Here is a 15,533-nt window from a genome sequence, read left to right on the forward strand (position 1 = left end):
TTCTATAAGCTAATTTGATAACAAGTACAATAACATATATCAATGTATTATTGTACACTAAAATGGCGTTATGAGGTACATCACCCAGCGGTTTCACCTCAGTTTCAGCGAAGATCTATGGGCCATAATCTTCGCAATCTTCTGTTGTTTAGTGGCTGCAGTAATGGTAATATTAATTGGTTGGGGTGGTCTTCCAATTTCTCGTGATGTCTGTTGGCTCTTTCTTGAATTACTGTGCTGACTAACGGGATGTTTAGGTCTGTATGAAGGGTTTGGTTGGAAATGTACCACGGGGCATTTGCGATGGTGCGTAGAATTTTTGATTGAGTTCTTTGGATAATTTTTGTGTTTGATTTGCTGGCACAACTCCATAGTTCTATACCGTACGTCCATATAGGTTTGATGACTGTTTTATAAATCAGCAGTTTGTTCTCAATTGAGAGTCGAGATTTTCTACCTATAAGCCAATTTATTTCTTTCACTCTCAACTCAATTTGTTTCTTCTTCTTTAAAATGTGTTGTTTCCAGTTTAATTTAGAATCAAGATGAAGCCCCAGGTATTTGACGATGTTCTGTTGTGGTATGTTGACTTGATTAAGGCTAATATTTGGGCATTGGTCTTTCCTTAGTGTGAAAGTTATATGTGTTGACTTAGTTTCGTTAGCTTTTATCTTCCATTTCTTTAACCACTGTCCAACTTGGTCTAGGTGTTCTTGAAGTTTTAATACTGCAGCTCTTGGATCCTCTTCAGTTGCAAATATTGCTGTGTCATCAGCGAAAGTTCCAATGGTGGTTTGTGGAGAGGTTGGTAAATCGGATGTGTACAGTACATAAAGAAGTGGACCCAATATACTACCTTGTGGGACTCCTGATTGAATTTTGTTACGGTTTGATAGTTCATCCTCCACTTTAGTTTCAAATTCTCTGTGATTTAGATATGATTTTAATAAGTCAAAGTATTTGTTGGGTAGGGATTTTTTGATTTTATAAAGTAATCCTGGGTGCCATACCTTATCAAATGCTTGGCTAATGTCCAGAAAGGCTGCTGTGCAATACTGTTTATTGTCCAAAGCTCTATTAATTACATTTGATATGCGATGGCATTGTTGCACTGTAGAATGACCTTGCCGGAATCCAAATTGGTGTTCTGGGATCCAGTTTTGGAATTCTAGGTCGCTCATAATTCTTTTAGGTAACAGCTTTTCAAGAAGTTTTGACATTATTGGCAGTAGACTTATTGGGCGGTATGATGAAACATCCGTTAAAGCTTTACCAGGTTTCGGTATCATAATTACTTGGGCAATTTTTAGTGATATAGGCCAATAATTAAGTCTTAAGATTGCATTTAATATGTACAACAACTTCATTATACCTTTTTTAGGAAGTTGTTTTAGCATTGTTGCTGTTATGAGATCAGTGCCTGGTGCCTTCTTTTCATTCAAATGATTAATTTCATCTTTGATCTCCTTCGGTGTAATTAAAGTTAGTCGCTCTCGTTGATTAATTGGTAAGGCTAGTTCCTGCTCTACTTCTTGTACTTGGTCATTGTCGTGTGGCTTGAAGACTTCAGTTAGATGTTCAGCAAATAAATCAGCTTTTTCTTTGTTGCTTTTTGCCCATGGTCCTGGTGGTAATGAGTTTTTCCGAATTGGAAGTGAAGTATTTATTGGTTTATTTTTGTTTTTGATTGGTTTCCAGATAGAGTTATCTTGACGCGAAAGGTTTGATACATAGTTTTCAAATGAGTTGTTTCTCATCTGTTCTAGAGCTGTTTTTAAGTTTCTTGTTTTGTTATTATAAACTGTCCTGTCATCTGGTCTGTGAGTTCTTTGCCAAATTGATCTAGCTTTTCGTTTTTCTGCTACTAGTCTTTTTATTTCAAGAGGAATGTTGGTTGAAAATTTTTTTTGTCCAGGTTGAGGGGTAGACTGTTTGGCAGCATTTTGAAGTAAGTTGATTAGATTATTAGTTTCTGTTTCTATTTGTTCGGGAGTTTGCAATCTCACTAGTAGATTTACTTCCTGTTCTATGATTAGCCGGTATGTGTCCCAGTTTGTTTTGAAGTTATGCAGTCGAGGTGTTGGTTTTTTGATTATCACCGTTGTGCTAATTGTGGCAATTATGGGACTATGATCTGATGATAAATCAAAACTTGGTACTACATCTGTATATGATTGAGATATTCCGTTTGTAATAAAGAAATCCAATAGGTCTGGTGTTTTATTTGGATCGGTTGGCCAATATGTCGGTGATCCCGTCGATAGGAATGAGTAGCTTTTATCCTGGATAACTTTTGCTAGCTCTCTGCCTTTGGTGGTTGTTAGGCGTGAACCCCATAGCGTATGTTTACAGTTGTAATCTCCACCTGCTATAAATTTTTGGCCCTAGAGTTTCGAAAAAGGGTAGAAGATCTTCTTTTGTAAGTCTATGCCTTTGCGGACAATAAATTGCTGTGACAGTTATATCATATGGAAGAGTTTGTATTTTTATCGATGTTGCTTGAATGTGATTTGTTTCGTATTTTAGCATTTCATAATGTTTTATAGTTTCTCTTATCAATATGGCTGAACCTCCGTGGGCTGTACCATCTGGGTGATTTGTGTAATATAATTTATACTTAGGTATCTTGAAGTAGGTTCTGTCTGTAAAATGGGTTTCACTTACTAGTAGTATGTCAATGAAATTTTGTTCCAGAAATAGTTTTATATCTTCTTTATGATTAGGAAGACCATTGGCATTCCATTGGGCAATTCTTATGAACTTTGACATTGTTAGTTTACTTTATTTACTAGCATGGAAATCATGTTGAGCACCATACTGTTTTGTTGCATTAGCTGGTTAAATAAATTTTTAAACTCTTCTAGAAATTTGGTAAGTATACTCGCTGTATCTTCGTTATTGTTCTGATTATTTGCTGCAGCTTGAGCGTAACTTTCATACTGATTCTGAATCCTGGGTTGTGTATATATTCTGGGTTGTGTATGTATTTGATTTATTGCTGGATTTAATACGTTTCCTCTGTTATGATACCTGTTATTAATATTATAAATTTTTTGGTAATGTTCACATCCTTTATAATTTGCGGGGTGATCCCCACCACATAATGCACATTTTGCTGGAGTTTCTCTAGTCTTCTTACAAGTTGTGGTATTGTGGGCTCCTCCGCATTTGACGCATACAAATGGTTTATTGCAATATGACTTGGAGTGACCGTACGATTGGCATCTCATGCATTGTATTATGCGATTTTTGGTTGTTCGGGGAGGTTCAATTTCAATAACTCTATTCTGTAGCCCCCTTAAGTTATAAATATCTTTGTTATTTGCTGCCGGTTCGAGATCCACGAAGAACAAATTAAGTGGCTCTTTAGTAATTCTGTGTTGTGCATTTATTATATTTCGAACTTTATGACCCAGTTTTAGGAGTTCGTTTTTTTATATCCTCGGTGTTAGTAGAGTGGTGAAGGTATTTTATTATAACTCTATAGGCTCGATCCTGTTTTAACTGATATGTATGGTGATAAATGTTATGTTCATTAAAATATCTAACCATTTTTCTATATGTATCTGGCGTGCCATAACTTAATTTTATGACATTGTTAGTTAAACTTTTTGTATGATATTCTTCCCTTTCTGCTACATCCTTAATTTTTTGTACCATTTTTTGATAGTCTTGTACACCGTGTATGAAAATTGGTGGAGGGTTTGCTGTGTTGTTCTCCTTGGGAGGGATTACTTCATTTTCTAGCGCTTCAAATCTATTTTCTGTTACAATAATATTTGTACTGTTTGCATTGTCTGTTGTTTTTCTGATTTTTCTTCTTTTTGAGCTTCTAATTTCTTGCCAATCGTTGCTGCTAGCTGGTTCGTTGTTTTCTTCCTCTTCTTCACTGGTGGATGGCAATCGTTGTAATTGATAATTTGAAGCAGAACTATGATATGTGATCGGCACTAATGGAATTTGTGTCTGTGGTAGTGGAGGGTACAAGTTAGGTGGCATTGGTTTAGTTGGTGCTGGTTGCGACATCGATATTAGATATGGCGTGGTTTGTACATTCATGGCTAGTTGCCCTTGTGTGTTGACTTGTTGATACATTTGTGGGTTGGTTATTGAATTATTACTAAACTCTGTATTTATCCCGGATGGAAACATATTTTGAAAAATATATTTATCATCATTTGCGTACCTGTGTATTAGTTTTCCTGGACTGGGCTTGTCACAGTCCCGAACAGGGTGTTTTTTTGGTGTACTAAATTACTTCGATATGTCGATACAAGAATGGACTGAACAAATTTTATCTACGTTAAATAATCTGTGGTTAAATCACAAAATTCGAAGAGAAACTTTGAATTATGTATTTAAACTTTGACAGTTATTTTGACAATAATTCTATTAAATAAACCTGCTAACCAACTTGTTCCTGTCTCTCCCAATCCATACTTCTCCAGGAATATCATCTGGTCGACTGCTTTTCCTTTCTTTATTTTTTAAGACGCTTGAGTCACTTCGTCGTTTGTTATTTTGGTGACCATAGTCTCCGTTAACTCCACAGGCTGTCTGTCAAATTCTTCATTTAATAAACTGGTAAAGTACTTTACTTGCTCCGTCTCTTTTTGACATCCTTTTCGTAAATTAGTATTTTATTGTTTTCATCTCGGATACATCTAATCTGATTAAAATCTTTTGCTTTCTTTGCTCTCTGTTTGGCTATTTTACTTATATATATCTCTATAAGTATTACAATCGAGCTAATCATTCTTTATATAAACTTCGTCTTCTCTTTCCTTAAATTACTTCTTCTTAAGTTAAATTACTCTGATTAAATTACTCTCATTCTGTACAATTACAAAAGTCACTGTTACCAAAGCTCTTTGACTGTGACAATAAAACATATTATAACATATTTTGTTTAAAAAAAAAATTACTTCATGAAAATCGCTATCGTGTCGCTTTTTGTTGTTTGTTGGTGTATTCTGTGATTTAGTAATTAAAAGTTACAATATTCTATTGATGTATAATAATATTTAATTAAATATGCGTAGTCGCCATTTTCGAATAAGGAGTCAGTATGCTCCCTTTTGATTATATTACATATTTGTAAATATATTCTCGGTCGTTTATAGATGTGAGATAGAAAAACTTTTTTTCTCTTTGTTTACTCTTTGTTTTTTGTTTTAGGCGGCTGCTTACGATTCCGATGGTTTCTTAGGTAAGTATTTACATCCATAAATTTAGATCATTCCGATTTTCACGAATAAGTGAAAAATAAATAACGGTAACATGTTATTTGGAGTAGGAGCACAATTCGTCAACCTTCAGTAATCAGTTTCAAAAGAGTGCTAGGACGTTATTTCAGCATTCCTACTTCGTCAGAGAATCGCACTTATACAAATAATTCATACATGTAACGGCCAATGAATTTATTATATCCCATATCAAGTGGTTAGCGTACAAAGGTCCCATCTACTTTGAGGGTAATAAACGAAAACGACTTGATAAAATCGTTTTCAGTCCTTTCGGCTATACGAAATGTGCAAAAGTTTGCATCTTTCAGCAAAAGCTTGCTATCGCTTCGACGAATTGAAAAACCAAATATACGGAGTAGATGCACAATCCGTCAATATATATATATATATATATATATATATATATATATATATATATATATATATATTGATGTGATCTTGATTATTGATATGAGATAATATTCTTATATGTCATTTAATTTAATCAATGCATTAATCATAATCTAATTAATTTACCAGATCACATATCAATATGTTTTCAATCTCAGGGCGAATTATAAAATTAATTACTTACTCTCGTGGCTTCTAAGTATTTCTCAATGGTTCCTAATCGGGATAGGAAAGAAAAGAGTAAAATAATACACACATATGGGTTACAATTATAATCAAAATATTGTTTATTTTATTTAAATGGCAATCACTGCTTAATATTTGCTAGATCTTATTATTCTTAAACATAACATTTACAAATGGGAATCTTATTTCCTTTTGGTTTCCAATTGAAAGTTTTTATTAACATTTAACTATTAGGATTTATTAGCAACAATTCTATTTAAGTTTGATGAAGCTTTTCTGATATTATTGATTATGTTCTTCAATTTATAATGTGGTATTTAATACGAAAAACCCATACATTCATGTCCAAACAAATGAGACTGACCTTTTTCTGGTGAACTGAGAATGTCTTCACACAAGACCCGTTTCCTGCTATCCTTGGCTGCGATCAAAACCTCGTCCTGGCTTTCAGTAATGTTCTCCTTTGAAAACTAGCTCGTATAGCTCCCGTTCCTGCTTCTGTCGTGATGCCGTGTTTCTACCTTTTTCGAAACTGCAATCAGCTACCGGGACACTCTTGGCTCAAGGAGGTTCTTTTGCTCTCAACCTGGCCTACCTCTCGTTCCACGATAGATACTCCACACTCACGGAACTACACCGGCTTTCTCACTCTCCGTACACTACCGTCTACTACTGGACTTCACTTCTCGACAGCTCAAAACATTCTGATCTCTATTTGTCATTCATTCCCCTACTTTCTAAATATCCCTTCCAGATTCACAAATCAAACTTCCACCACCAACTCTCATTCTCAGTATTCCTCAAAACCAATTTTTAATCTTTCTAAATATGCTTAATGGATTTCAAGAAAAAATAGTTAATTCCCATTCTAAAATTACTTTCTACTATTTACAAAATTTAATGACCTATTATCTACTTCAACTGAGTCTTATTTAGCATAGGCTAATGATCGAACCTTCCGCGAACAACGATAATGAACTATTATCTATTTCAACTGAGTCTTATTTAGCATAGGCTAATGATCGAACCTTCCGCGAACAACGATAATGGTACGCGCCATTCACTTTGTTTATTCTCGGCGCATTGTCCCGAGTTTCGTAAGCTTATTCTAATCACTTCTTAAAATTAAATATAATAATTTGTTGTATACAGGTTGTTCTAAATTTATATGCCCGTGGTTGAGAAAATTGAAAATATTTTATATTAAATTGAATCCTGTTTATAATTATCAAAATTTAATTTTCATATCAAATAGAAATATAACAATATATATATATATATATATATATATATATATATATATATATATATATATATATATATATATATATATATATATACATATATATATATATATATATATAACAGGTATATAATATTTGCTGAACAGTTAGGAAACAAGGCTGAAATATTGGGGTAGCAGCAATCTCAAAGAAAACTCTTTATAATAGTTCCAAGCTTTCGAAAATGTTTATTTTCATCATCAGGGAAACTACAATCATAAATAGACATGGGAAATAAGCCACAATTAAAATGAAAAAAATAATTTTATTAACGTTTCGACGCCCAAATCGGGTGCCGTTGTCAAAATACAAAATATTACTAAAATAAACTAAAGTGTTGTTGCTAAGCAAAAAAAATTCTTCTAATAATTTATTTAATTTCACTCATTTATATTGGCAATTCAGACATATATTATACATTTTAAAGTAGAAGACTTTAAAATGATATTGCTAATATTTATGAGTTGCGTTCCTGGGACGACTTACTGAAAGATAGTTCATTCGATTACATGAAATTAACCCCAACTCAAGAATATCCGTCATAAAAAATTATAGCACGTGATATGTCTTTAAAAAGACAACCAAATGCAACGACAGTAAAATTCTCGCGTTAGAGACTTCATAGTAAATCACAAGGGAAAACCAGGAAAAAACCCTGTGATACTATCCCGACATCGTAAGTATTTGGTCTTACATTAATTTACTCTCAAAATAAGACCAAATACTTACGATGTCGGGATAGTATCACAGGGTTTTTTTCCTGGTTTTCCCTTGTGATTTACTATGAAGTCTCTAACGCGAGAATTTTACTGTCGTTGCATTTGGTTGTCTTTTTAAAGACATATCACGTGCTATAATTTTTTATGACGGATATTCTTGAGTTGGGGTTAATTTCATGTAATCGAATGAACTATCTTTCAGTAAGTCGTCCCAGGAACGCAACTCATAAATATTAGCAATATCATTTTAAAGTCTTCTACTTTAAAATGTATAATATATGTCTGAATTGCCAATATAAATGAGTGAAATTAAATAAATTATTAGAAGAATTTTTTTTGCTTAGCAACAACACTTTAGTTTATTTTAGTAATATTTTGTATTTTGACAACGGCACCCGATTTGGGCGTCGAAACGTTAATAAAATTATTTTTTTCATTTTAATTGTGGCTTATTTCCCATATAAATAATTAATCATAAAAATGCCACAAGGAAATAGCTTCAGAACAACATAAATAGACAGTATTTAACAAATAGGCTAACTGAAATCAATAATAATTGCTATCTTTGTGTTACCAAAAATCCAGAACACCATAGTTTCCTCTCACTAAACCAGGTGTCGAGGATCCCAAAAACACAAAAACAACAAAAAATTGTTTTGAGAAATGCAGAGTCAATACTTTCACTAAAAACACTGCACATCACAAAACAATCTTACTAAAGAGTTACTTATATGTTTGTACTTACATTATTTGAGGATGTTGAGCCTAGTTGTTAAACACTGACATATAAAACGAAATTTTGTCCTGGTACAAATTGTATATAAAAATTAAAATTAAAAACTATATATAAAAAATTGTTCTAAAAATCGAGTATAAATTGAAAAATGGTAAAATATTTTAAAAAATGATGTATGTCAAATGGCATTTTTGAAAATTTAGAAATTTAAAAATTGAAAATTTAAAAAAAACATTTGTTAGACATTTTCAAAAATGCCATTTGACATACATCATTTTTTAAAATATTTTACCATTTTTCAATTTATACTCGATTTTTAGAACAATTTTTTATATATAGTTTTTAATTTTAATTTTTATATACGATTTGTACCAGGACAAAATTTCGTTTTATATGTCAGTGTTTAACAACTAGGCTCAACATCCTCAAATAATGTAAGTACAAACATATAAGTAACTCTTTAGTAAGATTGTTTTGTGATGTGCAGTGTTTTTAGTGAAAGTATTGACTCTGCATTTCTCAAAACAATTTTTTGTTGTTTTTGTGTTTTTGGGGATCCTCGACACCTGGTTTAGTGAGAGGAAACTATGGTGTTCTGGATTTTTGGTAACACAAAGATAGCAATTATTATTGATTTCAGTTAGCCTATTTGTTAAATACTGTCTATTTATGATTGTAGTTTCCCTGATGATGAAAATAAACATTTTCGAAAGCTTGGAACTATTATAAAGAGTTTTCTTTGAGATTGCTGCTACCCCAATATTTCAGCCTTGTTTTATATATATATATATATATATATATATATATATATATATGTTCGGAAAGATTTCCGCGGTCAGGTAAATGAAAATTACTAAGTTCTCGGGAAGAACCGCGTTGAGAATTTATAACTCGACGTTTCGGCACCCTTTTTGGAGCCATTATCAAGAGGGGTATGGTTCCGTTCGAGTTCGGGGTCTCAATCTGCCTACTCCCCTCACTCGTGACGTACCAGTAGTGTCTTGTTCTCTAGGAGAACGGTCAAGCGGCACTGAGGTCTCAATCTGCCTACTCCTCAGTGTCGAGTGACGACCTGTCTTCGCCTGTGTAGCTCCTTTTATACTCTCAGTGCGCGCGGGAACTGTATGCGCGGGAGAGGCCTGAGTGGGATCGACTGACGTGGGGATTCGCCGAAGCAGCGGTCGCCATGTTGCCGGCAGTCTTTTGGCGTCATCGCGTGTGTTTAGGCTGTGAGGGCGTTTTTCAATTTCGATGGCTTCACGGATGATTCTCGATTTTAAGGAGCGGACAGGGGCGATGGTTTTTGCTTTCTCGAAATCTATTTGGTGACCTGTCTGAATATGATGTTGGGCAAGGGCTGAAGTAGTGTCGGAATGTTTTACAGATATGGAATGTTCGTAGATACGGTTTTGGATTCGTCGGTTTGTCTGTCCTATGTATGTCCGTGGGCAACTGGAACAAGGTATCTCGTAGACACCATGGTCTTCATTGGGGATTTGGTCTTTTACGGATCTGACAAGATTGCACAACTTGGAGTGAGTAGTGAAGACGGTTTTGATATTTAGAGGGGTAAGAATTCTACTAATCTTGTCAGTGACACCTTTGATAAAAGGTAGAAAGATTTTGGGTTGATCGAGCGGCAAGTTTTCTTTATTAGATGGAATGGGATTTAGATGTTTCTGAATGCTCCTATTGATTTGGGTTTTATGGTAGCCGTTTTGTAAGAGTGTTTGCCTTATTGAATTTATTTCAGATGGTCTGTGATTGTCGTCACTAAGCCTTATAGAGCGAGAAACAAGAGTGTTGACAACTGAACTGAGTTGGGCGGGGTGATGATGTGCATGTGATGATGGGCATTGAGATACCGATTTGTATGGGTGGGTTTTCGGTACACGGAATAGGAAAAACTGTGAGGTGGCTGTTTTTGAATAAGTACATCAAGGAATGGTAAAGACTCCTCAGACTCAACTTCCATCGTGAATTGAATACTGGGGTGTATTCCATTCAGGTGGGAGAGGAAGAGATCTAACGTATCTTTACCATGGGGCCAAATGACAAAAGTGTCATCAACGTACCGTAACCAGCAAGTGGGTTTGAGATTTGATGATGACAGGGCTATTGTTTCGAAATACTCCATGTAGATATCAGCTATTACGGGAGAGAGAGGGGATCCCATTGGGGCACCTTTGATTTGACGGTAGAATTGATTTTGGAATGAAAAGTATGTGTTAGACATGCAATGTTTTATAAGAGATAATGTGTCTTGGGGGATTTGATGTTTGGAGTCCAAGATGGAAATGGTTTCATCAATAGGAATGTTGGTGAATAAAGAAACAATGTCAAAACTGACTAGAATATCTGAGGATGAGATAGAAATATTTTTCAGAAGATCAATGAAATGGAAAGAATTTTTGACGAATGACAAGGCGTTTTCGGCTAGTGGTTGTAGGGATGAGGCGAGATGTTTTGCCAATTTCTGAGTGGGGCAATTGTATGCACTGACGATGGGTCTTAGAGGAACGTTGGGCTTATGAATTTTTGGAAGTCCGTATATTCTTGGAATTCGGGACGATTTTTCTCTGGGTGTAAGAGATTTTTTGATGTCTGGAGGTAGAGTGGACTTATTTATGATAGATTTGGTCGTTTTTTCTAGATAGGTAGTGGGATCGTTTGGGACTCGTTTGTATTCTGTAGAATTAAGAAGTTCGGACATTTTGTCGAAATAATTAGAAGTGTTGAGAATGACGGTGGCATTACCTTTGTCTGCCGGAAGGATGACGATGTCAGGGTTGTTGTAGAGTTCTTTAAGGGCACGTCTTTCTGAAAGACTGTCTTTCAAATTGTCAAAAATTCTTTCCATTTCATTGATCTTCTGAAAAATATTTCTATCTCATCCTCAGATATTCTAGTCAGTTTTGACATTGTTTCTTTATTCACCAACATTCCTATTGATGAAACCATTTCCATCTTGGACTCCAAACATCAAATCCCCCAAGACACATTATCTCTTATAAAACATTGCATGTCTAACACATACTTTTCATTCCAAAATCAATTCTACCGTCAAATCAAAGGTGCCCCAATGGGATCCCCTCTCTCTCCCGTAATAGCTGATATCTACATGGAGCATTTCGAAACAATAGCCCTGTCATCATCAAATCTCAAACCCACTTGCTGGTTACGGTACGTTGATGACACTTTTGTCATTTGGCCCCATGGTAAAGATACGTTAGATCTCTTCCTCTCCCACCTGAATGGAATACACCCCAGTATTCAATTCACGATGGAAGTTGAGTCTGAGGAGTCTTTACCATTCCTTGATGTACTTATTCAAAAACAGCCACCTCACAGTTTTTCCTATTCCGTGTACCGAAAACCCACCCATACAAATCGGTATCTCAATGCCCATCATCACATGCACATCATCACCCCGCCCAACTCAGTTCAGTTGTCAACACTCTTGTTTCTCGCTCTATAAGGCTTAGTGACGACAATCACAGACCATCTGAAATAAATTCAATAAGGCAAACACTCTTACAAAACGGCTACCATAAAACCCAAATCAATAGGAGCATTCAGAAACATCTAAATCCCATTCCATCTAATAAAGAAAACTTGCCGCTCGATCAACCCAAAATCTTTCTACCTTTTATCAAAGGTGTCACTGACAAGATTAGTAGAATTCTTACCCCTCTAAATATCAAAACCGTCTTCACTACTCACTCCAAGTTGTGCAATCTTGTCAGATCCGTAAAAGACCAAATCCCCAATGAAGACCATGGTGTCTACGAGATACCTTGTTCCAGTTGCCCACGGACATACATAGGACAGACAAACCGACGAATCCAAAACCGTATCTACGAACATTCCATATCTGTAAAACATTCCGACACTACTTCAGCCCTTGCCCAACATCATATTCAGACAGGTCACCAAATAGATTTCGAGAAAGCAAAAACCATCGCCCCTGTCCGCTCCTTAAAATCGAGAATCATCCGTGAAGCCATCGAAATTGAAAAACGCCCTCACAGCCTAAACACACGCGATGACGCCAAAAGACTGCCGGCAACATGGCGACCGCTGCTTCGGCGAATCCCCACGTCAGTCGATCCCACTCAGGCCTCTCCCGCGCATACAGTTCCCGCGCGCACTGAGAGTATAAAAGGAGCTACACAGGCGAAGACAGGTCGTCACTCGACACTGAGGAGTAGGCAGATTGAGACCTCAGTGCCGCTTGACCGTTCTCCTAGAGAACAAGACACTACTGGTACGTCACGAGTGAGGGGAGTAGGCAGATTGAGACCCCGAACTCGAACGGAACCATACCCCTCTTGATAATGGCTCCAAAAAGGGTGCCGAAACGTCGAGTTATAAATTCTCAACGCGGTTCTTCCCGAGAACTTAGTAATTTTCATATATATATATATATATATATATATATATATATATATATATATAAATGTAGTAATGAAACACAGACTTACTCACAATCATTTAATTATACTTTGACGACCGGTTTCGATCTCTACATTATACAGATCATCTTCAGGTCGGCGTTACAAGTAGTTAAATGCTACAATAAAGAAAACCAGAGTTAGAACATTATCTGGTTGCACAAGTGTTAACAGAAAGCCAAATTCGAAAAAAATTTTTGCAATAAAGGTTTTCAACTGTTGACATTTCAGAATATTGATACCTACAAATGCACACCTATGAGTTAAAATGCTCATAAGCATATATGAGCAAATGGGTGCATGTAGTTTGTGAGTTTGTGTTGAAATTTAAATTATAAACAATTAAAACAAATTAAACCATTAAGCAAACTTAAATATGCATCCAAACTCAAAATAGCAATAACAAATAGATAGTAATATTGTTCAAACCTACTTACATGCCGTTACAAGGAATGCGTTGCCACTTAGTTGTTATCATATTAATTCGTCCAACTTATGCTCATTGGTTTGCTGGTAGGGTTATACGGCAAACAGACATGTTACGCAGGTCAAAACAAAGTAAATTTTTGAATTTGGAAAGGATCCTGAAGGAAGATGCGTGCTGTGAAACTGGTGATGTCTTGTTAGAATGGAGAAAGACATGTCTTTTAAAAGACTCATTGTCTTCTTATATATATATATATATATATATATATATATATATATATATATATATATATATATATATAACAAAGGAGCACTCGTAAGTGTAGGGTTTTATCGGTCAAGTGGGTGAAAAAAGAGACAAAGAATTCAGCTACTTCATCTATTTATTGAAGACGTTTCGTCTACTGCTCAGTAGACATCATCAGTTCATCTACAAAAAGAGTGTTATAAGAAACAACATCCAAAAGAGAGGTAAAAAAGCACTAGCGTTACCTTAAAAAGACATGTAGCAAAAGATAAGATGTACATAGTAAAAAAAACCTTATCCATGAACCAACATAATGTAAAAGTATATAACATTTAAGTGTATAGTTAATATTTAAAAAAACTTTAGTACAGCCAAAGACAAGACCATGTGGTAACAGTCACATATAAAAAAACAAGTGAAAAAAAGCCGGCTTGCTTTTTTAAAGTCAAGAATGAACCAAGAAAAAACCAGATTCACACTTCCAAAAACTTAGTAGTATTTAAGCATACTTCATTTTAACTTTAGGTTACATCATTAAATGACTAGAATGCTAATATGCAATTTTGAAAATTTAAAGTTAAATAGTTACCAGCAGGTCATCTGAGCCCAACGGACACACAAAAGAAAATGGAGTTTGAATTATCAGGTGTAAAACTGACATCTCGCCAAGAGGCAGGCAACCTTGAAAAATTATAACAAAGAGTGACTGGCACTGCAGTGCAGCGCGATAAAATTTAAATTGATGTAATTAAAACAGTTATAAAAGTGTTTAAAAAGTGAAAGTAATATCAAGAAGTAATCAAGGGATGTACCTTATACCTCGTAGACAAGAATCACAGTTTATTTTAAACAAGTGAGGGCACTTCACACAATTATATGGAAAAGTGCCTACGTTAGTACTGGTTATCCAGTTAACTATCTAATATATAAGATAGTACAACAGTATAACTCCCATATATCGCAGCTCAAAATGCAAGAAAAAATATGCAATAATTTAAGAAAATTTATAAATCAGTTTAGCAAATTGTAATTTATAATTAATATCAATATTGCAAAATTTTATCCTATGGAAATTTTAAATTGTTCAATCTAGTAAGTAAACTGTTATTATCAAAAAAAAGTGGGAAAAGCTTGAAAAAACCACCAAAAGAACTGTCTTTTCGATGTTCTTAGAGATGTGTTTCATATTAAAACCTCTAATGTACTTAACAAGAGAACTGACATCAGTAACTTGAGTCAAATATACCATGCATTGATTTTACAGAATTAGTTGGTATTATTACACTCAAATTATTATATTGTAAAAAAGTTTTTGTGGTTTTTAGGCTTTTCCCACTTCTTTAATATTGATCTTGCGGAATCAGTCGATGTTATTACACTTAAATTATTTTATTGTAAAAAAGTTTTGGTGGTTTTTTCAAGCTTTTCCCACTTTTTTTGAAAATAACAGTTTACTTAATAGATTGAATAATTTAAAATTTCCATAGGATAAAATTTTGCATTATTGATATTAATTATAAATTACAATTTGCTAAACTGATTTATAAATTTTCTTAAATTATTGCATATTTTTTCTTGCATTTTGAGCTGCGATATATGGAAGTTATACTGTTGTACTATCTTATATATTAGTTAGTTAACTGGATAACCAGTACTAACGTAGGCACTTTTCCATATAATTGTGTGAAGTGCCCTCACTTGTTTAAAATAAACTGTGATTCTTGTCTACGAGGTATAAGGTACATCCCTTGATTACTTCTTGATATTACTTTCACTTTTTAAACACTTTTATAACTGTTTTAATTACATCAATTTAAATTTTACCGCGCTGCACTGCAGTGCCAGT

General features: G+C 34.5%; 1 protein-coding gene across 1 annotated transcript in view; it reads left to right on the top strand.

The window, feature by feature from the left end:
• The window catches only part of LOC126879060 (platelet-derived growth factor receptor alpha), a 289,178-nt gene that overhangs the window by 126,699 nt on the left and 146,946 nt on the right, over window positions 1–15,533 (top strand). Inside the window, exon 3 of the mRNA XM_050641955.1 lies at window positions 5,179–5,209. Coding sequence (XP_050497912.1) covers window positions 5,179–5,209 — 31 coding nt within the window. The remainder of the gene's footprint in view (window positions 1–5,178; window positions 5,210–15,533) is intronic.

The sequence above is a fragment of the Diabrotica virgifera genome, chromosome 1 (genome assembly GCF_917563875.1).
Source record: "Diabrotica virgifera virgifera chromosome 1, PGI_DIABVI_V3a".
Taxonomy (NCBI): domain Eukaryota; kingdom Metazoa; phylum Arthropoda; class Insecta; order Coleoptera; family Chrysomelidae; genus Diabrotica; species Diabrotica virgifera.